Source organism: Equus caballus, chromosome 15, assembly GCF_041296265.1.
Source record: "Equus caballus isolate H_3958 breed thoroughbred chromosome 15, TB-T2T, whole genome shotgun sequence".
Classification (NCBI taxonomy): Eukaryota; Metazoa; Chordata; class Mammalia; order Perissodactyla; family Equidae; genus Equus; species Equus caballus.
In genome coordinates this window covers 98,812,011-98,838,061 of record NC_091698.1, presented here as the reverse complement: position 1 = coordinate 98,838,061, position 26,051 = coordinate 98,812,011, and the positions used below count along the sequence as shown (strand labels likewise).

The window sequence follows — 26,051 nt, the reverse complement described above, 5'->3', positions numbered from 1 at the left end:
AGGTTCTGTCTCTCAGGGCTGTGAGGGTTCAGTGAGACGATGCCCATAAAGCTTAGCACAGACCCAGTCTGCACTCCACCCAGGACCCCTCTGCCCTGACCGCTCCCCTTCTGAGGGCTGGTGGGCTGCACCGTGCTCCCTCCCGGGTTGTTGTGAACCTGGGTCAGCACTCCCTGGACAGCCCTCCTGCTCTGAGCCCCGGGGTACACCCATCCCTGGAGCTCCGGGAGGGGATGGAGGAGGCAATGTTGGGGAGGAGAAGAGTGAAGGCAGGGCCCTTCTCAGGGGCTGCTCAGGAGTGGGCAGCCCCCACACTTAGTCCCACCTTCCCTGCCACCCTAGGGAAGCACAGGGCTCTGCCCCCTGTGTTGGGTGGCTAGCGGGTTTTCTCCAGGGCACAGGTATTGTGGAAGCAACCGTCTCCTATTAACTTTCATCCTGGCCGTACACGTGTGGCCGTACACATGGACGGAGCCTGGCCGAGCACCAGGGACACCCTGACCATGTGGACAGACTGTGCTCAGGGACCCCCTCGGCAGCCCTGCTCCCTGCCAGGAGGAGGGGGCGGTGCCTTCAGAAGTTCCTTGCCCAGAGTGGTCAGAGGCCAGAGGGTGGGGGAGTAGCCGGTGAAAGTTCCATCTCTGTAAGGGGAGTCCCAGCAGAGGGCCCCGGAACTTCTCCTCTGCTGAGGGCGTGGTTGTCCCCTCCCTTCCCAATCTGTCCCTTAGCCTAGGCATTCTTTAGTCACCCGGGGGACCAGCCTGCCTGTCCCCCTGCTGGGGACCCATAGGAGGGGGTGTCCCTCTCCGGCAGTGGGCAGGTGGGAGGGGCCTGGCAAGCTGTGCCCCTGTCTGCTGCCTGCTCCTGGCTTCCTGGTGGCCACTTGCTAACTGAGTGCGTCCTCCAAGCCAGGCCTGGGCCAAACCCCCAAACACATCCTTCCTCTCATCCTCTCAGTGACTCTTGGAAATGGGCGTTCCCAGGGCCCCCATACAGATGAAGCCCCTGAGACAGGGAAAGGGTGGGCACATGCCCACGGCAGCAGAGCTGTGTCTCTTCACACACGTCAAGCCTGCTCCTTTCTCATGGGCTGGACACATGCCACGAGCGCCCATCCCACGGGGTCAACATTGCTGTCCAGTTATAGCTGCAGAGCCTCCCACGCAGAGGTGGAAGCAGGCTCCCCGAGGTACGAGCCAGCAGAACAGAGTCTGCTGCAAACCCCGTCCTTTCCCTCATCTGCGTCCTGGGGGAGGGACCGCCAGGGCGGGCGTGTGTCTGTCCACGGCGTCGGTTCCTCTGGAACTCACCTTTCTCCAGCAGCTTCGTTTTAAAAATCGCTTTCCTATCTCCTGATCCTAGAAGTAACAGGGTCTGCGGCGAAGGAGGGACCGAGGATGAGGGAGGCACCAGCTGGACCTTCAGTGTAGCCCATCCCTCTTTCTAGTCGCTCCTCCCATCCCGTGGGGCAGATAGTACAGAAGCAGAGAGCTATCCCCAGCCCGAGCAGGCCTGTGCCGCCCCAGTGGACGGCCGAGCTGGCTGGGCAGGAAACCGTGCTCTGGGCAATGCCTCTGGGGGACCCGGGCTGCCCACCCGCCCACCCATGACCCTCTCAGCCTTGGAGGCTTGGATTAGTCATGGATTGGAGGCAGAGGCACGTTCTCTCTGGACGTCACATCTTTCTTAAGAAAAGCGTGCGGTGATTTTTAAAAGGTCTTACATTGCCCCACCAGCCACAACCTGCTGTCATACTGGGTATGTCCTGCCCGATGCTTTGCAGTGAGCAGTGAAAGCAAAAAGGTTTTTCCAGAAATGCCCACGAAGTGATTGGAGCCTAGACAACCCCCAGTTCAGGAAGGCTCAAGACTTGGACCAAGAGGGGCGTCCCTGACGTGGGAGCTGCTCCCATGCTCTCTGGAAGGGTCAAGAACAACGAGCATGGGCTAACTCTCCTTTCTCCCACGCCCCCCACCCCCCCCCCCCCCACCACAGGCAAACTGTCCCTGGAAGAATTCATTAAAGGTGCCAAGAGCGACCCCTCCATCGTCCGGTTGTTGCAGTGCGACCCCAGCAGCGCGAGTCAGTTCTGAGGGACCCGGTGATGGACAGCTGCAGAGAAACAGGCTCGTCTTGCCGTTTAAGCTTTGCTTGCAGAAGTGGATGCCTCCTCAGTCATTCCTGCTCTCCCGGCCCGGGCCAGCGGCACGTGCACCTGCCCGGCTGGCGGCTGTGCCCCCACCTCCGCCTGGCCTCCCCCCGCCCCGGCCCCGGCCCCTTCCAGGGCAACTCCTCGGGCTGTGTTTACACGCAGGGCTCCCAGTGTCCTCGCTGCCAGGGCATCTCTCCATCCACAAGGAGCCCGGAGGACACCACCGAGGATCCTGGTGGCACTTTCTAAGATCGCGCCAAGGCCAGCTGATGTATTTTGTGATGGCAGGTGACTGTGGGAAAGTTGAGGACAAGAGCGGAGGGAAGTCGACAGCAAGCCCTCCCCGTGCATGGCTCCACCCAGCTCGTTCGTTATCTCTGACCAAAGCCGCTTGCTCGTATATATACTGTGGTCCCCTTTCTTTTAATATATAAATTATACGTATGGTGAAGTGAATTGTACCGTGTAGGTCCTGTATTTAATGCCTCGATTGCCTTTGAAGCGTGGTTCCCTCGTGGCCTGTGACCCCTCTGAGCGTGGTCATTTTGTGGTATTTATGCGCTCTCCACCTGCCCGTTTCTAAAGGAAATGCATGCACGCCCACAGCCGTGGAGCCCCTCCCGTCCACGTAGTGAACGCAGGCGTCTGTGTAAGGTCTGTGCTCCCTGTTGATTGGTCTGGCATTTCCTGTATTAAAATGATCCAATAAACAGAATTCTCTGAGTCTTGTGTCGGCCCATGAGAGACCGCATTCCGCTGCCTGGGGCCCTCTGCGATCCCCAGTTGAGGTGGACTCAGCCGCCTCCTGTGTCCTTGTGGCCGTCCCTGTGTCTGTAAATCGTGTGCAGCGTGTTCTTCACTATCTGCCTGATGCCAAGAAATATCCGTGGAAGTAAAAGATGAGTGTTCTCGGCAGGTTTGACTGTCACAGTTCTGCCTGCCTCCCCTTCCCCACTCCCCACCCTGCGGTCGGTCAGCAAGGGAACAGGACAGCACGTACCAAGCAAGGGCAGAGCGGGGACCAGGGGCACCTTCGTGGCCCAGAAGGCAGACCTGGATCCTCAGCCAGAGGCCATCGGGATGCTTCTGGTCCCAGCAGCCGAGGACCCAGCAGCAGGTGCTTCGGCCACAAGGATGTTTGTCTCACGTGCCAATGAGTCCAAGGCCGCGCCTCATAGGCGTGGCTGATTCAGCAGCTGGAGAGCATCACTGAGGACCCCCGGCTTCCTTCCACCTCCCCACTGCCCCGCCCCCAGCCTCACAGTCAGCTGTGTCCCCACACTTGTCTTCTTGGGGTCCCCTCAGGGCTGTTGCCATTCTGGGCAGGACAGCTGACAGGGGAGCTGTCCATAGGCAGGAAGAGATGCAGCCTATCCTCTGTCCTCCCTCCGAGAGGGAGGAGAACTTTCCAGAATTCTCTCCACCACCCCCCTCCCCACCAGCCTGACTTCTCATTGGCTGAAACCCGGGCCAGTGCCTTGGCCAGGGGCATGAAATGACCACGACTAGCCAGTGAAGATGCAGCCTCAGCTGAGGAGGGCCCACCTCCCCAAAGGGCATGGCCCTGGGAACGGGGAGCAGAATTGGGATTCTCTTCCTCAGATGAGTACCAGCAGGGCCTGTCACACCTGCCCCCCGGGCCACGGGACATCTCAGCCTGTCACGGGGAGGAGGCGATCACGGTGGGTGGGCAGATGCTCCAAGCCTAACTCACGGCCGGCTGTTGGGCCTGGGATTGGATTGTTCATTTTAGTAATCTTAATGTCCTTGAGGCCTCCATGCCTCAGAATAGAAACAACGAGCCGCCTGCCAGTGCCTTCCGGGCCAGAGGCTGGTCCTGGTGAAGCTCCCGCCGTGCCACAGCCCCAGACCTCGATGGGCAGTGCCATCCGATGAGGTGGGAGGGCGAGGCCAGCAGACCTGGGCGGGGGTCCCGCCTGCCACAAAGAGCCAGAAGGGTGCCTTTGATTTCTGAAGCAGGGCTGCAGAAAAATGGCTCTGGTTTGGTCTGCGTTCCTTGTGCTCCGCCCAGGACCCCTGTGATCCTGCCCAGAAAATACACCATCTGAATGTGCCCCGGGAGGCCACTCAAGGAGTGGGGTTCAGCCCTTCTTACTTCCCGTGGACTGAGCCCCTGCCTGGGATGGCGGCTCCATGGACCCTTCCAGCTGTTCTGACACTGCCGCTCACTGTGCATTGCTCACTGAGAAAACAGCAATGCGGACAACTCCAGAAACAGGAAAACACATAGAATCTAAGGGCGGAAGCCCTGAGAAAGGAAGGGTGGAAGTGTCAGGTGTTATGTCTGAGACTGTTCATCTGGGCAGGCTGTGATCAATCTCCATGAGAGCAGGACTCTCCCCTCCATTATTCTGAACCCTGGACCTTCATTAATGCAACCACAGGCATTTTCTCCTTGCGTAGACTGGCCTCCCCTGTGGGAAGCAGTATTTAGCTAGCATAACAGCGTCCATTTGTTGAGGGCTTCCTAGGACAGACCCTGATGAACGCCTGAAATGTGTTGTCTGATTTAAACCTGCCGTCAACCCTACAAGTACTGCCAACATGGTACAGGTGGCTAAATGGGTGTAGAGAGGTAACTTGCCACGGATCCTTAGAAAAGGGTGGCAGAACCAGGATTTGAACTCAAGATAAGCTCCCAAGACCCCAAATTGCACGCGACGCCTCCCAATTACAGAATGGTCTTCCGCTAGCTGACCCCAGATCATCTGGGGTTGATGCTTCCTTGCCAGCCCTCTGCAGCCGCCCGCAGGGCCCCGAGTGTCTTGGGAAATGAAGGAGCTTGTCCCTGCGTCCCTGAGCAAGTCTTAGAGGGGGCTGCATTTGTGGCACCCAGGCCTGTCCTTACAACCATTCGCTCCCGTAGTGAAGGGGTCACGCCTCCCCACCGCCACCCGAGGTGCGTCCTCCAAGGGGCAGGCCACTGCTGTCCCCCGCACTGGACACTGGCTGGATGAGGGTGGGGCCGGGCCATCAGCTGTGCTTCTCTGCTCCCCGCCTCCCGAGACCTGGGTGGGCGTGAGCCGCACTGCCACCCCTGGGCTTCCCCTCAGGATCACAGCTCCTCAGGAGGGGGCAGAGCCACCAGGGGCTTCAGACTTGCCAGGGGGAGACGGCGGCCCGGGAGAAGATTCGGGGAAACAAGAGAGTTCGTCCAGGAATTCGGCCCTTCCCCTTTCCTGAGCTGCCCTGCCCTGAGCGGGGGGCCAGCCGTGAGCCAAGTCTCTGCCCCCAGGGACCTCGCGGCCGGGGGAGACTTAGGTGCCCAGGGAGAGAGAGGCTGCTCAGGGCTGGGCCTGACTGCCCTTAAGGGCACAAGGGGAAACGGGATGCTGCTGGGGCAGTGGGCTGGGCTCAGCCCCTGAGGCAAATCGCCCCCTCCAGGGGCCACCAGCCTCGACTGTCCTGACTCCGCCACAGACAGCCCCGTGGCCTGGTCACGCTGGTTCTGGGCTCTGGGCAGAGAGGGCCAGCCTGGGGCCCCCACCAGTTCCCCTCAAAATGGGTGCCCCGGGGGGCCGGCAGGGAGCCGCAGTCCTGTGGCCCGCCCCTCTCCTTGGCCTGGGGGCATCCGGAGGCTCCTCAGAGGAGAAGGGGTGAAGGGTGAAGACGGAGTAGATGTTGGAGACGCAGTGGTGAAGGGACACTGTGAGCCTGGGCAAGGAGGGAACGTGTTCATGGAGCAGACGTTCCCGAGGGCCAGCGTGGGGCACTGCCCAGCTGGAGGAGCCCTGGGGGAGGGCAGCCCGCGGGAGCACAGTCCCACTAGGCAGGCCCCGGGGGGAAGGCAGCTGCCTGGGAGGGCAAAGAGTGGGGTCTCCCTCCCCATCACCTGCGGGCTCCTTCCAGTAGCTTCCGGGACCTCCTGGGGGTGGGCCTTGCAGGGGCCCAGACCCGAAGGAGGCCGTCTCCCAGGCCGTCCACCCCCTGCCGTCCATGAAGTGGCACACCGGAGCCCATCCTGGCCAGGTCCCGGGAGGAGGCTGTCTCTCCTGCCTGTGAGCCGGGTGTGCCCATGGCTCGCACACACACTCTGTGCCTCCCTGCCCGTTGCACACACATCCCCCAGCATTGCCTCCTGCTCTTACAATACTGTACAGTTTACAAGGCCTTCATGGTGCGCCTGCGCCACCTGCAGGCGAAGAGCAAACAGGAGCAGGGGAGGGAAGGCACCGGCCCCATGGCCCTGTCGCCTGCTCCCAGGACTCCAGCAGCAAGTGGCCAGGCCCCTGGGGCTAGCGCGGGGCCAGGAAGTCAGTGGCAGAGTCAGGACTGGCCAGATCATGACCCCCAGACAGGGCCCCTTTCACTGTGTGTGTGCGTTGTGTGTCTGGGTGTCTGCCTGTGTGTGCAGTCAGGTGTGTGCTGTGTGTGTCTCTGTGGGTGTGGTCAGGGTGTGTGTTTGTGTCTCTGTGAGCGTGATCGGGGTGTGTGTTGTGCATATCTCTGTGGTGTGGTCAGGCATGTTGTGTGTGTCTCTGGGTGTGGTCAGGCATGTTGTGTGTCTCTGTGGTGTGGTCAGGCGTGTTGTGTGTCTCTGTGGTGTGGTCGGCATGTGTTTGGAGGGACAGTCTGTGCCTGACTGCCGACAGGGCTCTGTGAGACGTGTGATCCACTCTGGAGTGTGTCTGTGCTGGGTGGCAGTGTCATGGATGCACACCCAGCCATCCACGGGGAGCCCAGGCGTCCGGGGTCCAAGACTCTGGCCCGGGCCTGGGTCGGCAGGTGGGGGGTGGCCGTGTGGAGGGCAGCCCTGGCTGCGCACTGCAGGTGGGCGAGGAGGGGCCCTGGGCCATCCTGCCCCAGATGTCCGCCCGCTGACTCTGCCCCTCCTGCAGGTGGCCCAGCATGCCCACATAGCCAGGGTGGTGGGTGCAGGTGAACAGAGCCCAGAGCGAGAGGGATGGCAGAGGGTCACAAGGCACCGCGTGGGCACCTCAAAGGGTGGCTGGGGGGCGTGACCCCCTCCCTACAGGCAGGGCAGCAAGAACATGGGCTGCAGGGACCCACCCGTGGTTCACTGGGCATGAGGCAGGAGGGCAAGGGGTGGGCTTCATGTGTGAGGGCTCAGGGAGAGTTTCATGGGGAGCAGCCTCTTTGGGGACAAGGCTGCCTGGAGCCCCTTCCTCAAAGCCCTGGGTACCCTGATGTGGCCAGCCCTGGATCTCCCTCTGAGCCGGGCCACACTCCTGTTCCCATCACCCTCTGGTCATAGTCGGCTCTGTCAGCGTTTGTTGAGTGACTGAGCGACTTGTTCACAGTGCCGAACTGGCTGAGGAGCCTCAAGCACGAAGTGCTGCTGCCCCCTGGTGGCTGTGGCCAGGAGGGCCATCCTGTAAGGCCTCCCAGACCCTGGTTCAGAGGCCCTCAGCCTTCCGTGCTCCCAGCCCTCACCCACCAAGACCACAGCCTGGGAAGGTCTCCCCGACTAGGGCTCCCCCTCAGTCACCACTTTGTCCAGAGGCAGAGCAGGTCCTGTCACGAGGCTTCTCGTTCTGGAGCCAGCAGTCAGGATGGAAAAGGCCCTCCTTCTCCCCAGAACAGCAGCAAGGATTTCCTGCTGTTGCACTCAGCACACCAAGTTCTGGGCTTTCTCATTCTCCGTCCTAAGACCCTGCCAGGCAGGCATGAGCCTCCTTCAGGGAGGAGCAGGCCGCGGGGCCCGGTGGCCGGTAGGGCCGGGTCCGCCAGATCAGTGCAGCTCCAGGCTCGTGCATGGCCGCGGCTCGAGGTGCCACCTCTGCAGGGCTCTGGGGCCAACCCTGCTGCTGCCGCCCTGGGCAGGAAATGCATGAGGCTGGGGGAGAGCAACGACCAGGAAGCGTGGCCCGGCCCCCCGGGTGCGACAGAGGGAGGCTCATTCCAGTCCTGGTCCTTTTTCCCCAGGAAGCGGCCAGGAGCAGAGGCTGGCCAGGGAAGGGAGGCCTGTTTACTCTCCGCTCCTCCTCTTGCTGGCTGGCTTACCCTGCATGAGTCCCTTGGCCTCTCTGGGCTTCAATCCATCTGTGACAAAGGAGTCTGGGAGATGCAGCAAAGCCCTTCTTCAAGTGATATCCTGCCTTGAAACCCGACACATTAAACTGGGTGAAGCAGCGAGGACAGAGCCCCCACCCGCCCTCCGCCCAACACCCCAGGTGCCGAGGCTCCTCGGGACCCTCGGTTTGGAAAAGGTTGATCTCACATCCAGGGAGCAGTCCCTCCGGTGGGTCCAGAGACGGCTCGAAGCCAGCCCCCAGACCCAGCAAGGGGGAGGGCCCACACTGAAGAAGGTACGGAGCTATGGCCAGAAAAGCCCCCAACAGAGGACGAGACCAGCCAGGAGGTGGAATAACCTAAGAAAAACTGAAAAGTAAGGATGGAAGCTGCATAGAGATGCAGGGTCACCATCCTAGAGGGCCCTGTCGTGTGTGGGAAGCGCAAGACTACAGAAGACGAGCCAAGTGAGACCCGGGTAGGCCGGGGGTCCCACCCGTGAGGTGGTACAAAGGATGGTCAGCCAGGAGGCTGGAGAGGCAGCTGCCGAAGCTGTGGACAGTGTCTGTCCGTAGGCTGCTGGCCTGCCCCTTGGTGCCGACTGGTCCGTGAGGCACAGTGCCACAGCCAGGAGCTCCGGCACTCAGGGCTGACCCCCAGCCCAGGTGACCCTGACAGGGCAGACAGCCCCACCTCTGGAGGAGGGAGGGGTTGCGCTGATGACATCCCGGAGTGCGTGAACATTCTCATCCAGCGTTCTCGTCTCGGGCTCCGAGACCAGTGGGTCTGCTGCCTCCATCAGCCTCCCGAGCAGCCCTGAGGTCCCTGTGGAGTGGAGGAGCAGGCCGCAGCCCGGCTGCCCGGGCCCCCTGACCCAGCCTCCCAGCCTGTGTCCAGCAGCACGCTTGTGGGCTGGGCAAACACTCGGGCGTCTCGTCACGTGATGACTTTCTGAGCCTCTCTTTCCTCCCCTGGGAGCTTATTTTATGATTCCTTTAAAATCAGTAATACAGACACATGTTAAAGTGCATGTGAGGTCAGTCTCCACTCCTCTCCTTGGGCCTCGATTCTCCTGCTACCGGTTTGTCAGTCTTTCCAGAAATGTTCTGTGCATGTGCAAATATATGTGTATACCCCCACAAAGTTTGGTTTGCTTTTTACACAGATAGCGGGTCACTTCTCACAGCACACCTACCCTGCTCTCTCTCACCGTGGCTTGGACAGGCGCCTGCCCCAGTTCCTACAGGTGCGTCCGTTCTGATGATCAGCGCCTTCTTCACTGAATACAGACAGATTCTAACACGTGCCGTTATGAACAACACAATGAAAAGCCTTGTGAGCGGGTTTCGGTCAGATAATTCTTACAAGTAGAGTTGCTGGGTCAAGGATAATGTGGATTATTTTTGCTATTGGTGAATTCCCTCCAGAAGAGATGATTCTGACAACTAGCCTTCACCCTGCCGTGTGTGAGCAGGGCTGCTTGTCCAGCAAGCTGGGACCCTTTTCCCCTTCTTCCTGTCTGACAGGCGATAGACAGATTCTCATAGTTTTAACATGCGTTTCTGTGGAGTTTGGAAATCTCATCATAGTTTCCTTTTCTGTGAACCCGTGTTCCTTTTTTTTTTTTTTTTTGAGGAAGATTATCCCTGAGCTAACATCTGTTGCCAATCCTCCTCTTTTTGCTGAGGAAGGCTGGCCCTGAGCTAATATCCATGCCCATCTTCCTCTACTTTATATGTGGGATGCCTACCACAGCATGGCTTGCCAAGCAGTGCCATGTCTGCATCTGGGATCTGAACCAGTGAACCCCGGGCCACCAAAGCAGAATGTGTGAACTTAACCACTGCACCACCGGGCCAGCCTGGTATTGTGCTTTTTATTGATTTGTTGGAGCTCTTTTCATATGAAGGACACTAACCCCTTTCACATGTATTAGTTCCTCGATTTGTCTCTAGCTTTTTAGACTTACAGTTCCTTCTAAATTTTGTGGTCTAATCTGTTACATTGAAAACTCTCACCCAGTTGATTGTGCTGTAAGGAGGGAATTGGGGTACTTTTACTTTTTCCAGGTGGTCTCCCAGTCACCCTGCAGTCCCCATCCCGAGTTGGGTGGGCCGAGCAATCTGTACTTTAAGCTGCTCCCCAAGTGATTCGAATGTAGAGCCTGTCATGTTTGGAGACCACTGCCTTTTACCTTGGACCAACAGCTTGAGTCCCCTGGGTCCCCTCCCATGGGGGCGTGTGTGGAAAGTCCAGCACCCTCAGGAAGAAAAGTTCACCCACCACCTTGGTGGAGCTCCAGAGCTATGTTCTCATCAAATCACAGGTCTAGAAACGTCCAATTTCTGCAAATGAGCAGATAGTATCATCTTCAAATGACATGGAAATATGTAACCACACACTGCAAACCGGGCATGCACTGACACACAGCCAGCTGTCCAAGTCACCATCGTCTCCAGCCAAACCCACTCACCCACTCCCAGGAGTAATGGCCCAGCCTTGGCAGAGCCCAGAAACTCAGAGGTTCACAAGCGGCTTCACCAGGCTGTCAGGAGCCAGGCCCAGAGGCTGTTGTGTGGGTGGCATGAGACTACCAAGGGCTCTGTCCCCACTGGGACTAGCCAGTTGGCTGGACTGCACTTTAACTGCCCGAGAGCAGATTCCAAGCCCTCCGGACCTGTCAGATTTTAATACCTCTGCTCCCCCGCCTTCCAATCTGAGGCTCAGTGCTGCCGCTAGGAGACCTTGTTCATTCCTTCCCTTTAAGTGGAAGGCCTAATTTATCAAGACTTTAGGCTCAGCATCTAGTCCACACTTCTCAGTACATACTCAACACCAACTCCTTTATTTTGAACATCAGCAGTGGCATCAGACCTGAGGAACCAGAAAAGGGTGTGCTCACAGGAAGCACATCAGACTGTGATGGAAGTGTTCTTTCCTCCCGTCTGCCCTGACTAGTCAGACCTTACTTTGTGATTCTTGACAAGTCTTATTCATATTCTGGCATCTGAAGCCACCTGCTCGGGTCCAGGAAGGGCGACCACAGCTGGTGACAAGCCAAATTCTAGTCTGGTTGAGCAGCCAAAGAAGGTTAACTGTAGCAATCACACAAATGTGGGAAGGCAGCTCTTGCTAGGAAAATCACCCCCCTTGGTAAATGTACCAAGAGCATCAGTGGACCAGTTGAATTTACTCCCCTGAGATGAAAGGAGCCGCAGCATTCCCATCTGCACCATTGTTCCCAGCTCCCTCTAAGCCCGCCAGTAAGATACTCAATGCTGCTCCCAGTGACCGGTGGCGACCAGCAGCTTCCTAGGGCGACATCTGGCAGCTGCACGGCCTGCCTTCCTCTGCACTGTGCAGCTACAGCAGGGATTCAAAATTCCCATTTTGGGGTTTAGTATGAAAACCTGCCATCCTTTTTTAGGGAGTGGGGGTACAAGCTGATTAAGGAACGTAAAAGGCCAGTGCTGAAGGTCAGAGAGGAAGGTAGAGATCCACAACACATACAATCATCATCGAGATTTATTACAATCAGGTGGCTGCCAAATGTGCACCTTTCCTGACTTGTTCGGAACCACGCGACTCATCCTGGCAGCGAAGGCAAGCTGTAGAGGCAATGGCTCTGGCCTCTGTGGGCAAGAATCAGAGGGCCTCGTGTGCCTTCTTCCCTGGGCACTGGCCGTTGACAGGAACAGCTCAGTGAACAAGGGGCTCTCTGTGGGCATTCCAAGTTCACAGCCACCTCTGCAGACATTCGGGTGGGCTGAGCTGGCAGCAGAGGGTCTGGACGCTGTCTCATCCATCCTTCTCCTCCTACCTGCATGTGGGCTACATCTACTATTGGTAAGAATCCACAGCAAACTTTATACAGGACTCATGCATTTGAATTAAAAATGCCAAACAGGAAGAAGGCATTTCCATGGATTTTCAAAATTTTGAAAATATTTTGAAGCCCTTTGGGACAATTTCCTCAGCCTGTAGGAAAAAAGATCAAGTCCTATTTGTAAAACACATTCAAGGTAAGCTGTCTGGAATGGACACACTAAAAATTTCCCAATGCCCAATTATTTCAAGATACTTTATTTTTAAAACAGGTCACCACACTAAGCTTTTGGCTCCTTCTGCCAATGTACAAGCTACAAACGCTTGCTTGGCAGCTGAGGGGCACTCTTTAGTAGCGTGTTTGAAAAGTGAATAAAAATCCATATAAAACAAATATTCAAATAGTTTCCATAGGAACACAGATAAGTGTGACCCCATTTCCTAGTCTTCCATATTGTTGCATCTGTGCCAACCCTACTTACAAAGACATTTCAAAACTACTGGGAATTAAGTTCAATGGTCCCCCCAAACCCCTACTTCAAGCTAAACTCGCAGTTAACAGCTCCAAGAATGGTATCTACACGTTAATGCTGGCCGAAGCACAGGCTGCTGGGTGCCGCTTCATCCCACTCTCCCAAGCACAGGACACAGGCAGAGTGCTGACGTCCTGCTCCTCCACTTCAGGCGGGAAGTCGTGGTTCTGGATTTGCTGCATCAGTTGCCTGAGACAGAAGCGGCATAATCAGAAACCCTGAGTCACCCATGGGGAGAACTTCCGAAGCCTATCTACTTCCTGGTTATTATGTCATCAGGAAGTAGATGCAATGCATTTCTAAAGCAGGCACTTCTTCAGAACCATCTTTTTGGTAGTAAGGAAACCACAAATCACATGCATTAATAAAACATTCTAGGCACACAGAAACATCTTAATTGGTCTTTTCTAAAATGGTTAAACTTTAGAAAAAATCTGAAGAGAAATACAGATCAGTATTATTTGAGGGATTTTACTTCCATTTGCCTGTATTTTCCAAATTTTCTAGAGCATATATTCTTAATATGGGAAAGAAAATAAACTACTTTAAAAAACACTGGTAGTATCTAACCCTAAGCAAAATAATTTATTATCCAACTAGATAAGAGAAGCATAAATCCAAGAAAGTATGTATTCTTATCAGAACCATGAACATGCACTGCCGTCACTAACCATGTTGGCCCTGACATGACATAGTAGATAGTTGGCCTCTGGAATCCATTGAAAGTCGAAGCAGCAGCAACAGTATAAGCGCCCATGTTTTCAAAGAGCATCCAATCGCCCACCTGCATTTCGGGCAAGTTACAGCGCTCAACAATGCGATCGAGGCCGTCACACGTCGGTCCCCATATGCTGGATGAATAATACTTCTCATCTGGTTTGGGTCTCTACATTTGAGAGAGAGAAACACCCACAGTTGTTATGACCTTGTTACGACCCATCATCTTAACCATTCCGTACAGCATGTTCAGAAGATACCTTTTGCAGAAGAGGCTTCACGTGTGCATGATCATAAAGGATGCAATTAAATGATCCATATACTCCATCGTTCACGTAATACATAAAGGTCTGTTCACTCGACTCATCTTCATCTAGAAAGGCACATTAGTCTCAATTACCACTTTGTCTACCAACTTTCAGTTACACATGCAATGACTCGTTCTTTATACATACCATCAGATCCTGTTTGTTCCTTTAATACGAGTTTTTTCGCAATGATATTAACTGCGAGCGTGAAAGCTGATGCAACGTAGTATCTGCCTGGCTCAGCTATGACTCTCACTCCCGAGTCTGACGGAAAATACTTATCCAGCGCTGGGTTGATCACACTGGTGACCTATGAGAGTGAGACAGACAAGCAGAGTTAGTCATCAGGGATCACACGCAGGAGAGCACAAAGTCCTCTGACAGGACCCAATGAAAGCGTGTGAGCGCAGCCATAAGCGGGAGGATTATCATTAAGCAACAGCAGCAACAAAATAAACCTCTCACCAAACATTAGACCGCATATCCCTCTGGTTTCATTTTGATTCCCCTCTGGACACCCCTTCTATCCTTTAAAGATGTTATGGGTATGATTTTTATCAAACCATAGTACAAAATAAATTCATTACCACTGACTGAGGCATCAGGGAGCCTACATATTACCTGGCAAATACACGCCAACAGGACAGAACTCTTTCCACTCTGCCTAGATTTTAACACGTAATGCTAACAAATAAGAATGTCCATCTGTTTTATAAAGTCGAGCACCACAGAATGGCTCATTAAGCACTGGGCATGTTTTATGAGGAAGGACAAACCCTAGCACGGCTCATTCAGGCAACGATACACTCCAGTCAGTGTGCTCTCTAGTCCCACAGTTCTTAATGTAATCAACTGTTTCCCAAAACTTTTGGGAAAACTGACTCATATTTTAGTTTAGAAAACCAAAGGATAGTAAATGCAATTTTAAATTGCACAGAAGTCAAAATATCACACCAAGATGTTTATTTTCATGTTCCTACACTCCCTTTTAAATTTTTCCTTTTTCTCCCCTAAGTCCCCCAAGTACATAGCTGTATATTTTTAGTTGTGGCACGTGGGACACCGCCTCAGCATGGCTTGATGAACAGTGCCATGTCCACACTCAGGATCCAAACAGAAGAAACCCTGGGCCGCTGAAGAGGAGTACGCAAACTTAACCACTTGGCCACGGGGCTGGCCCCATATACACTCCCTTTAGTATTAGCTAAAACATTTAAGTTTTGAAATATTCCAAAAAGGAACTTGCTAAAATAGCTCTAGGATAGTAGAGTTGTTATAAATTACCTCTTCAAATTTAAGCTTTACATCCTCAGATCCAGGAAAGCCACCACCAATATCAAGCAGATACATGTTGAAACCAATCTCAGCCTGGAATCAAGAAAATTAACAGAACAGTCAGATTCATAACAAATCAGGACAAATGTACGCAGCAGATGGGTCCAAGCCTCTGTAATACAGGATGCTTCTAAAAAGGTTAATTCTAGAACTCAGAATAGCTGCTGTCAGCCCCACCCCCACCTTGCACTTGGGGTTTCCATGAACTCACCCCCATGTCAAAGACACAGCGGGCATCAGAGATGGCCTGCACGAAGGTCTCCGGGTCAGTGCAGCCACTTCCCACATGGAAGCTGGGGCAATAAGAAATGAGAAATGTTCTATTTCTTTTTATTTCATTATTTATTAATCAATTATTGAGGTAACACTGTTTACATTATACAAATTTAAGGTGTACATCCTCCTCCGATTTGTGCAGACTACATTGTGTTCACCATCTAAAGTCTAACTGCCATCTATCACCATACACATGCGTCCTCTTACCCTACCCCCACCTCCCCGTTTCTTACTATTTCTGAAAAGATCTACAGTGGGAGAAAATCTGTAAAACTTGCATTACCTAATATTAATATCTTAGCCTCTAACTATGCCACCACTGAGCTCTCACCTGACACCAATGACGTCAATATTTAGCTCTTTCGCTCGTTCCAAAAGAAGCCTGCTGGTTTTGAGTGTGGCACCAAATTTAACACTGAGGCGACAGACTGCTTTGGAATCATCGGTAGCAATCCGCAAAACCAACCTGGAAGCGAGAAAAAGTGCACCGCATTTCCCACAACAGAAAATCGCTTACAGACGATTAAAACAAACAGAAAATCTTCGGGTGACAGTCTGATTTGAGTCTCATACGGTTTTATTAATCAAGAGAGTGTATGCTATTTTCTACTTTGTGTGATGCAGCAGAGATAATTATGAGGACAGAACTCTCTCAAACTGCACATCTGAGTCCGAGCGACAGCGCACACTCACAGCCGACCCGCCCCCAGACACGCAGCCACTCACTTTGCCTTTGGATGTGCCCGGGCAACTTTCATCAACTCGACCTCACTATCAAAAGTCATCATCTGGACTCCGTTATTGGCAGCATACTTAATCTGGGACACTTGTTTACAAGGATTTGCGTAGATAATCCTCTCCGGAGGCACCCCGAGACTCTGCACCAGTTGTATTTCAGTCTGGAAAAGAGGAGGTGTCACACTATACACATGTAGCTGATAGAAGAAAACAGAAAAACATGGGAAGTCGTCATGGTCCCCCAATTCTTTCACTAGCATCTATTGCCCAAGAAACACGACTTTGGGGGCCGGCTCCATGGCCAAGTGGTTAAGTTTGCGCACTCCACTGTGGCGGCCCAGGGTTCAGATCCTGGGCGCGGACATGGCACCGCTCATCAGGCCACGTTGAAGCAGCGTCCCACATCCCACAACTAGAAGGACCTGCAACTAGGATATACAACTGTGTACGGGGGGTGGGGGGAGGGTGGGGGTGGGGTTAGGGAGATAAAGCAGAAAGAAAAAAAAACCAGGAAGATTGGCAACAGTTGTTAGCCCAGGTGCCAATCTTTAACAAGAAAAGAAAAGAAAAAAAAAAGAAACACAACTTTGATGTGCCCGCCATTTTATATCATCATTTTCAAGTCCTGCTACTTCGCTTACCTTGCTGGCACAGTCAAACCCGGTCCCGATGGCAGCCAGCGTCTTCACGATGGTTCTGCTGTCATTGCACTTGACTGCATAGAAGGGGGTGACCCGAGGAAGAGCTTTTAACCACCTCAGGTGCTTCTTTAGAATGTCTCCCAGGTCCGCAACATAGAAGGCATCCTTATCATCCTACAGCGAGAGCGGTTACAGGGGGCTCGTGAGCAGTAAGTCCAACAGGAAGCTTTCCTTTTCTTCCCCATCATTCTCAGGAATCCTAGGCTTTTTCGTCCAGTCACTGATATGAATACCACTACTCTCACTGGACAATTCACAGCCAATTAAATTCTCAATTCCCTAGCAAGACATGCAAGTTCCATCAGATTTCCTTAAGACCCCACTGAAGTTCCCAGTTATCTGCCCAGCAATCTCAACGCTGGACTGACAGCACGGACTTAACATACTTACAGAAGAAGAAACTTCATTAATTTTTTGGTCCAGAATGTCCTTGGCAGTAAAGCCTTCATCGAGAAAATGGCAGTCAAACTCTCCATTACTAAAGTTGTTCATGGTTCCTTGATGCTCCTCTGAAACGCAACTGCAAACAGGGTGGAGAAATTAACTCAGAAGCCATAACACTACTTAGTAAATCTTAACAAGATTAACCTGCAGCAAGGATGAATACTTACGTGGAAAACTAAGAGATGGAATTCAAAGGAAGTATTGCCAGCTTTTCACAAAGGCAATTCTCCAGAAATTCCAAGTCCTGCTGAAGATACGTTGCCCTCGGAGCAGCAGTGGAAATGTTCTGATCAACAAACACAGAATTTGCTGTTCACCCTCAGGAACACATCAAATTGAAAGGTCAGGCACTGACCTCCTCAGGACACACAGGAAAGAGAGCTCCTGGAGCACCCCCACAGACAGCTCACTTGCTGGGAGTGGGAATCCCACTATTCCGAGGTCTAAGTCACATGACTCCCTAAACCTCGACAGAATCCGAGGACATCACAGATTCAACACTTAAGATCTTTTCAAAGCAGCATACTAAAATTCCATATACGGTACTGTACATCTCAACATACGCATTTCAAACATTCATGCTCAAAAACGAAAATGCAGGTTTCAGAAGCTTTTCTGCAGTAGGTTCACTGACAGGAAAAAAGTTTTATAACGGTCAGCTTACTTTCTTTCAGAACTGTTTCAGCTCTTTAGAAGCCTAAAATAGCATTACAGGAATTACTGAGAATTGCCATATAAACATCCAGCTACTTCCTACTTTCAGTAAGTCTTATACAAACTAATTTTTAGTGTCTAATAAGCATCATGGAAATGCCTAGTCCTCTCAACTCAGTGATTGCCCTTAAGTTTTCCTAAATTTTATGAGCTAATTTTGAGTTAATTTTCATACTAAGCATGTATTTTTAAAAACTCCAATATTCAGATCAACATCAAGTATGACAGTTGCTGAATCTGATGAGGAATCGGCATTCCTGAACCAGTGCTACCTACTAAATTAGCAGTTCTGGGAACCCCAACTGTCCTTACAGGCACTAACATTTGCTTAGGTATGAATGATAATCATATGGAAATAATTTTCGGCTAAGTCTATGAATAATAAAAACAAGCACAATTATGAATAAGCAAAAATAAAGCTTGAAGCCATCAGAGCCTCTGTCCTTAGCCTTCGTGAAATGTAACACTGGTGACTATCTTCAAATTATTGATTTTAACCCATCTAATTGAGCCAGATAGGGCTTTCGTCTTTCTCACTGTGCAACCCGCTTCAGTGCCTGCAGCCTACAGGCAAAGGCCAGGCAATGGTTCAGGGCCACAGTTTGCTCTGGCATGGGGCACTATGAGAGGCCCAGGGGGACGAGCCTGCCATAAATCCAAACCCATGCACGTTGGAACCTGATCTAAGGTGACTTTTTGGCATTGTCAACCTCCTACATTGCCTTACTCACCCTTAAGGAAAGGCAAGAGACCAATACCAGGAAACCCATTTTGTCTATTTAAATAACATTTAAATAGGCTCAACGGTGAGACTGGGTTGTTTAGGGTTTGATAAGTATCTTTAAGGCAACGTACAGGCTTAAACTCGGGAAGTTTTTATTTCTTTGAAATATACCCTTATCAAACATTTCATTTTCTTATATCTTTTAAAAGCTTTATTCTAATAACTTGTGACATAGAGAAATTTCACCCAAGAACACCTTCTGGTGTTCTATATAGCTAAGCTACTTAAAATGATGGTTCGGATGAATCTATCAGTACAAAACAGCACTTTTCTGCTAGGAAATTCTTCACTGCCAACTGGGTAATGTTAAGAGAGATCAGGATTAAACAGAAACCGAAAAACTTTCCTAACTAAGTTATGCCCAATTTTAGGTTTGAATAAAATCAACACAATCTTTGTCCTCCTTAGACACGTCTAAGTGGTTCTGCTCCCCACACTTTAGCAATCTTTTAGGATTCTCAAACGACACAATTCATCCTTTTTTGAAAACCCTGGGGCTGGCTCCTACATGTTGATCTGTTAGCCTTAACTGGGATCTTAACATACCAGGCTTTTCTAAAATCACTAAGTCATTCAAAGATTCCTTAAATAGACAACTTCGAGCCACGGCTGGCCGAGCGTTTATCATCCTAGCTTCTACAAGGCTATCTTAGCTCTAACAACGCCGGCGGGTTTCTATATCGGGTCATTTGCTCTGTACACACAGCGAAAATAAAAACTAAAAAAAAGAAACAAGAAAGAAAATTGTAGGGCAACGGGGCAGAATGATATGTCTCATCCTTATAAAACTGAGATGAGCGATGGGAACCCCGGGACCTGCAGTGGCTTGCTTCATTCCTCTCCTGCACCTGCTACCAGGCTTGCCACATGGCTAAAAAAAAAAATAGCGGTTGCAGGAACGACCGGGCCTTCCCAGCGGCTTCCGGCTCCGAAGCCTTCACGGCGCGGTTCGGAGGAGGCGCAACGCGGCCCCTCTGGCCGGGCAGCCCAGAGCCGGGGCAAGCAGGCCGGGAGGGCGGCCGCCGGGAGCGCACCGGGCCGGTGTCGGGCCCCGCTTGTCGGGGGAAACCGGGGCTGGAGGGCAGCGCCTCTCCAAGGTCAGGGCCGGCGGCCGGCTGTGCGACCACGTGTCCCTTGCGGCTCCGGGCCCGGGGTCTGAGCGCGGCCCCGTCCGGACGCGCGGGGACACGTGGCCGTCCCCCCCAGCCCCCCAACCGCCGGGACGCCCCTCTCACCTAGAGCGCGCCGGCGCCGCGGGCCGGCCCCATGGAGACGCCGCGAGCGCGCAGGACCGCCGGCCGCCCCGCCGCTGTCGCCGTCGGCCGCCTGCCCGCCCGCCCGCCGCTCGCTCCCTCCCGCGGAGGACCGCCGGCCCGACGCGGCGCCGGAGTGCTGGCAGAGGGGCGGCGGCGGCGGAGGCTGAGCCGACTGACAAAGCCGCCGCGCCGCCGCGCCGCCTCTTATAGCGCCGCGCGTGTCGTCATGGAGACGCACCAGCTCAAACCAGCCGCGATCGGTTCCGTCCGGGCGTCCTCGGAGGGAGGGGGCGGGGCGCGGCGGCGGCCAACCCGGGGCCGGGCGCAGGCGCGGGGGGCGCGGGCGACTCGACGTCAGCGCCTCCAGCGCCGCGCCCCTCCCGGCCCTGCGGCAGGACGCGCACGCGCAGGACGCCGCAGCCCCGGGCCGTCTCGCGCCGCTCCAGGCCCGCGCACGCGCACGATGCCGAGACTCCGGGGCCCGCGGGCGCTGCGTCCGGCGTCGGGGCTCGCCGCTCGCCCGCCTTCAGCCTTGGGCCAAGAGGTGCTGCCGCAGAATTGCAAAACCTGCTGCTGACCGCCGCCGAATTTCAGCATCCGCGACACGCAGAACTGTTCTTACACTTGGCATTAGGTGCATCGTGCCCTTGGGCAGAGAAAGGAAATCGCCGGCGCGAGCGGGCCACGTGGACCTGGCCGGGCGGCCTCTGGCCCCTTCTGCCCTCGCCTCCATCCCTACGAAAAGGGACTGGGAAGTGATTCTGGCGCCACTCCACCAAGAAGGGGGCAGAGACGCTGTCAATGGAAGGGGCGTGCCGAGGGGCACCTGGCAAGTTGGCGGCGCCAGTAAACCGTGTCTGACATATGCAGGTGTCTTCCAGCTAGATGGCAGACAGCAGCGGACCCGCGGAGATACACGTTCCTCTTTGCAAGCCAGAGACTCGGCTGAGGGCGTTAGGGGAAGGGGTGGGAGGTAATGGGTCCCCACTGCCCTTTACCGTATTGGATGGCTCTCATCAATGACTGGACATCTTTAAGGGCAACTGCATTTGGCACGCTTTGAGAGAGTTATGTAAGTCCTAACACACCAACAGTGTCTACGCAATTCAATACAAATGGTCAAAGTCGCGTAGGAACTTGGTTGTCCCTAAGAGGGCGCAGCCAACGCCTACGGTGGAGGACTTGCCTCTGGAGGGGCGGGCCAGGCCACCCTCCACTGCCAGCCCCAAGGAGGGGCTGAAGGAATCGGGGCAGTTTTTTTCTTTCATTCTCACCGTTCGTTCCCTTGAAGACAAAATACAACAGTTATGTCCCATCCTAGCATGTGGGTTTTGTGACCAACCTGAGGCTGCCGGTAGGAGTTAGAGAACATGTGAAACGCCCTGGCCACGCAGTGGGTGCAGGGGACCCTGGAGGAGCTCAGTGCTGGCGCATGTCCCTGGCCCCAACTTGCTGTGTGATCTTGGGTAAATCTCTGGGACTAGATGACGCAAGGATCTTCAGAGCTACAAAACCCTGTGAGTTTTTGGAAAACCTTTGTATTGGCCCTCAGGCCTGGGGCATAGTCAGCGAATACTTTTTTAATGAATGCATGAGTGAATGAATGACCTGACTCTCCCTGGAGCGTGCCTGACTTACACAGAATCAAGAGGGGGAAAACAGCGGTGTCTTCCTACATGAAGGGATATGATGGGCAGAGCTCCCTTCTCTCTTGGGCACCCTGATCAGTTTTATTTTTACGTAGTCCTGGAGCAACCACTGGGTGCTAGGTACCATGGACCCGGGGGAAGCGGATGGGCGTTATCTCCATCCTAACAAACTTAATCCCTAAGGAGGAATGAGATTAACAATCCCATCAGGAACATTATAGCCTCAGGCGCTAAATGGGACAGTTTTGATTCCGTGGTGAGCACGTGGTATTTTTCCCCCTCTGTGCAGAAACATTTTGTTCCAGTGACACACAGAGTTTTCCTCACACTCCGGAAGTCTCCTGTGTCCAGTGCCGAGACCACGAGGGGAACACTGTCCACACTGTCCAGCTTTCGGTGGCACATCAATCAACCAGTCATTGCGAAGCGAAGGCTGTCCCAGCTCTGCAGCCTCCTTCCGGCAGAGGGGACGGGATGTCTCAGCGTGTGGGATCCTGGTAGCAGCCTGGCCTGGAGGGAAGGACAGCCAGCCCCTATCCTGCCAGCAACTTGCCGCTGTGCGACCTCAGCCACCTCCCTGACCCTCTGTGAGCCTGTTTCTCCAGCAATCAAGGGAAGGGGGTGGGCCAGATCTAGGGCCCCTTTCAACTCAGTTCTGTGGTTAATATTTTAGATTTAGAAGTATTAGCTGAAGGTAGAGGCGAATTCTTGATTCCGGAAGCCAGGTGGTCTGTCCCTCTGCTGCATGCTTGTGCCACTTACAGCCTGGTCACCCCCACAACTGCCTCTCCTACTAGCCCACCCCAAACACATAAACTCCTGCCCACACACTTCACTCTCCTCTGGGGAGGCCAGGCCTTGCCCAGATGAGCCATCTGGCCCAGATGGGGTAACAGAAGCAAGGGGAGTGGACAGTACTGCTTCCTGGAGCACTGGCCCTGCCAGCTGCAGGTGAGGCCCTTGGCTTTGGGTCTGGGAGTCAGCGAGGCCTGAGTCATTAAACCGGGCTACTAATCTGGATTTGTGAAGATAAACCAGCCATGACTACACCTGGCCTTATTCAAATGCATGCCTTTAGTGTCTTTCTGCATATTTTCAATACACTTTGTCCTCTCCCTTACTATTTTTTTTTCCTTAGAGAAAAGCAACACATCCTTGTGAATGTGAGATGCCCGACACCAAGAAGTCACCCTTACATGGAGATGAGGTTTTTGTGTTTGGTGCAGAGGCAGTAAAGGAAGTGAACAAAAACATCAAAAAAACACATTGGACATGCCATCAAGGTCTGTGTCCTTAATCGTCACTCCTGAGTTCTGGGACCAGCTCCAGTTGCGTATCTTCTCTCAGCCCAGAGCCCATCTTGAAGCCCGGGGCATCACTTCCACGTTCTGGCTCTCAGACTTTTTCTGTAAAATGCTCCCTGGCTGGATTGGACTGGAGGAAAACTCAGACTCATATTCTCTGATGTTCTAAGAACCTCTGACTTTTTTTACAAAGAGAGCTCCATATAAATCCGCCCACCACATTTTCTGAAACGAAAATGAGGACACATCTGATGAAAAAGGTGTTGTTTTCTTAATTATTTACATGAAAGGGCTTGTAAAGGTAAACAGTGGTTATAAATCTAAGGAGTCACCTTTACTGGAAAGAATTAAATAACATAAGAGACAATAGTCAGTGAGCATTTATGTATCCATGTACTCAGTATTGGAATATTCGACATTGAGAACTCTGGAAAATGAGTTTGTGTTCTGTCCACATGTTCGTGGTCATATTCTGCACCAGATTTCTTCCCAGAAGTATGGTAAGAATTGACTATGGAATGAGACTCAAGACATCCAGCCACATGAGGACTTTGGGAGGTTAGGACCTGTCCTGCAAGGGTGCCATAATTCAGGACACCTAGGTAATGGGAACCAGTCATGGGACACTAGAAACAAGTCACATGCGGATGTTTGACCAAAAATAGTTGTTCCGAGGCTCACTCACTCACCAACACTGTAGCCTTGCCCTTGAATTGTTTTAGGTGTTTCCAAAAACCTAATCCACCCTCCAACACGCAAAGTGTGCCATCTTCGCCGATATCCAGATGATGTGCCCCAGACGCAGAGAGCTTCCGGGGAGGCCCTCCATGCTCTGAGCAACAAAGGTGTCATCGGAGAAGTGGAGTGCCTCCAAAAGTATCTGTTGGAAGCCAAAGACACGCATGTGTAAGTGGAAGTCCCAGGACGTTTGTTTTATAAAGTGTTGTTGCATCACCGCCCCACCCTGCCCCTGCCCTGCTGTGGCTCCCCGGGAAGTTGCTGGGACACGGGCCATCTGGCAGGAGCTGGGCCCCAGCCTCCTAGAGCCCAGCAGGGCCCTGCGGCAGGTCAGGGGTCACACAATACATTGCAGAGAAGAGGTGACGTCTGTCCAGAGGTTGCGAAGCAGGAATTCGTTTAACTTGAGCAATGTATTGCTTCCCACAGACTGCCTTTCTAGTGGACTGAAGGGAGAGTCCCAGTAAATGTGTGCCAAGCCAGCCTTCAGACATGCCAGCTTCCTAACACGTGGGCGGACAGCGGACAGAAAGTTTCAGATCTGACCATTTTTACTCATTCTTTTTTTTTTTTAGAGTAAAATTTTTTTTTGTTTTAAAGATTGGTTGGTGCCTGAGCTAACATCTGCCGCCAGTCTTCCTGTTTTTACTTTTTTTCTTCTTCTTCTCCCTAAAGCTCCCCAGTACATTGTTGTATATTGTAGCTGCATGTCCTTCTAGTTGTGTTATGTGGGACGCCACCTCATCATGGCTTGATGAGCGGTGCCACGTCCCTGCCCAGGATCCAAACCGGCGAAAACCTTGGCCGCCGAAGCGGAGCATGTGAACTTAACCACTCAGCCACAGGGCCGGCCCTACTCGTTTATTTAAAACCCTTCACTAGTGGTCCTTGGCCCAAGGTAAAGTCCAAACGCCTTAGCCTGGCACCCGGGACCGTCTGAGGTCTGCCCTGATCACCTGCCCAGCCTCATCACCTCCACTTCAGCCCTCCTGAACCACTCTGTCCTGCAGACCCTGCCCACCGGCCATCACAGCATGGATTGCACAGTATGGGCACCTTGGGTCTCATCCCATCCCTCCCCTCCCCTCCCGCTCCCTTTGAATTCAGGACCACAATTTACTTATCTTCAGACATCTGGTTTCTAGCCCAGTGCCTGGCACATAAAAGTCACTCAATATTGTTAAACTGAAACCAGGGCTGTCCTGAAAGATCTGTGATTTGCGGCTGCTGCGTGACTGATTAGCTCATAGGAATCCCTCCCCATGTGCAATCTACAATTAGAGGGAGAAAACATTCTGAATGTTCCTCCTTTGGTCATTTACTCATTTATTCGTTCAATACATGTTTATATTGAGGGCTGCCTGTGTGCGAGTGATGTGCGGGGCAAAGGAGGACCCTTTCTGGCTGCAGCTATGGGCTGGGTTCTTGGGGACCAGCAGGGAACTGATGAGGGTGAAAAGAAGCCTCCCCTTCTACCCAAGGCTTAAAGAAAATTGCCTCTTTTGTTTTATTTTCTTCTAAGCTCCTGGCAACTGCCTCTGACCCAACATGTTGCAGCACCTCTGCTGGATTTTCCACTGCTCCATTTTTGCTGGTGCCCCACCTGGTGGGGCCCCACCTCTGGGAAGCCTCAGACCTGCAAGCGTTCTTCCTCTTGTGGCGGGGATCAGTAGTGGAGGCCCTTGCACAACCCAGGCCTTCTGGACGGTGTGTGCTCTGCCGGGGGCCATCTGAGCCCCATATTTCTGCCAAGTCAGAACCCCGGGCTTGCAGCATCACGCTGGACCGCGCCACACGGGCCCTGGCACAAGGCAGACCTGTGTCTGAACCCCCAAGGAGAGGCTGCAGGAGCATCTGAAGGGGGTGCTTGCTGTCTCCCTTCAAGCAGCCTGTGAGCCCTTATTCTGGGCCCAGGTCCTTCCAGCTGCCAAGGAGAGGGAGATGAGCCAAGGAGGTCCCTGCACTTGAGGAGCTCACAGTCCTGAGGGGACGTCGACCCCAGGCTTGTGCTCTCTTATGTTCTGGTCACCAGGACAGTGGCCACACAGGGTACCACCATGGGGGCCCTGGGGAAAAGGTGCGAGCTCCGCTCTGGGTATTAGAAACAGCTCATGGAGGGGTCAGCCCAGTGGCACAGAGGTTGAGTTCCCATGTTCCGCTTCAGTGGCCCAGGGTTCGCCGGTTTGGATCCCTGGTGCGGACATGGCACCTCTTGGCAAGCCATGCTGTGGTATGCGTCCCACATATAAAGTAGAGGAAGATGGGCACGGATGTTAGCTCAGGGCCAGTCTTCCCCAGCAAAAAGAGGAAGATTGGCAGCAGATGTTAGCTCAGGGCTAATCTTCCTCAAAAAAAAAAAAAGGAAAAGAAAAAAGAAACAGCTCATGGAGAAGCCTGGGTTTGGAAAGGCTCATGGAGGGCTGGCGTGAGCTGGGGAGGGCCCCAGGGCACCCAGGGCAAGAACAAGACTGGTGAGTGCATAGAGAGAGAACCGTCCTTAGGTCCAGCTTCACTGTGAGAGGGCTGACTCTGGGGGCAGCACCCCACCCCCAGGGGCTGCTCCTTTGTCATGCAGACAATTCC

The 26,051-nt window shown here is 53.4% G+C and overlaps 2 protein-coding genes, 1 long non-coding RNA gene and 1 other non-coding gene across 15 annotated transcripts in view; 2 read left to right on the top strand and 2 right to left on the bottom strand.

The window, feature by feature from the left end:
• The window catches only part of HPCAL1 (hippocalcin like 1), a 121,648-nt gene extending 118,773 nt beyond the window's left edge, over positions 1-2,875 (top strand). For all 11 annotated transcript variants that reach the window (XM_001503553.7, XM_070236706.1, XM_070236710.1 and 8 more), the window contains one exon: positions 1,996-2,875. In XM_001503553.7, the coding sequence (XP_001503603.1) occupies positions 1,996-2,093 (98 nt within the window). In that variant the 3' untranslated portion in view covers positions 2,094-2,875. The remainder of the gene's footprint in view (positions 1-1,995) is intronic.
• A 9,338-nt stretch (positions 2,876-12,213) lies between these two features.
• ODC1 (ornithine decarboxylase 1) lies at positions 12,214-20,021 on the bottom strand. 2 transcript variants are annotated; one of them, XM_023619539.2, is made up of 12 exons: positions 19,757-20,021; positions 17,191-17,309; positions 16,970-17,099; positions 16,520-16,693; positions 15,867-16,039; positions 15,472-15,606; positions 15,076-15,157; positions 14,814-14,897; positions 13,677-13,839; positions 13,482-13,594; positions 13,176-13,390; positions 12,214-12,693 (listed from the first exon to the last, which is right to left on the bottom strand). In XM_023619539.2, exons 3-12 carry the CDS (start codon positions 17,069-17,071, stop codon positions 12,549-12,551), a joined length of 1,386 nt encoding a protein of 461 aa, XP_023475307.1. In that variant the 5' UTR covers positions 17,072-17,099; positions 17,191-17,309; positions 19,757-20,021; the 3' UTR covers positions 12,214-12,548. The 2 variants fall into 2 exon arrangements, with proteins under 2 accessions (XP_023475307.1, XP_023475308.1); XM_023619540.2 differs by lacking the exon at positions 17,191-17,309 and having other exon boundaries at positions 19,757-19,957.
• On the bottom strand, positions 18,272-18,405 carry LOC111768258 (small nucleolar RNA SNORA42/SNORA80 family). The gene has a single exon (XR_002800437.1). It is a non-coding gene; the product is annotated as a small nucleolar RNA SNORA42/SNORA80 family (small nucleolar RNA).
• Positions 20,022-20,107: 86 nt separating the features above from the next.
• LOC138917925 (uncharacterized) lies at positions 20,108-24,821 on the top strand. The gene is made up of 3 exons (XR_011426600.1): positions 20,108-21,294; positions 21,716-22,013; positions 22,565-24,821. It is a non-coding gene; the product is annotated as an uncharacterized lncRNA (long non-coding RNA).
• The last annotated feature ends 1,230 nt before the right edge of the window (positions 24,822-26,051 follow it).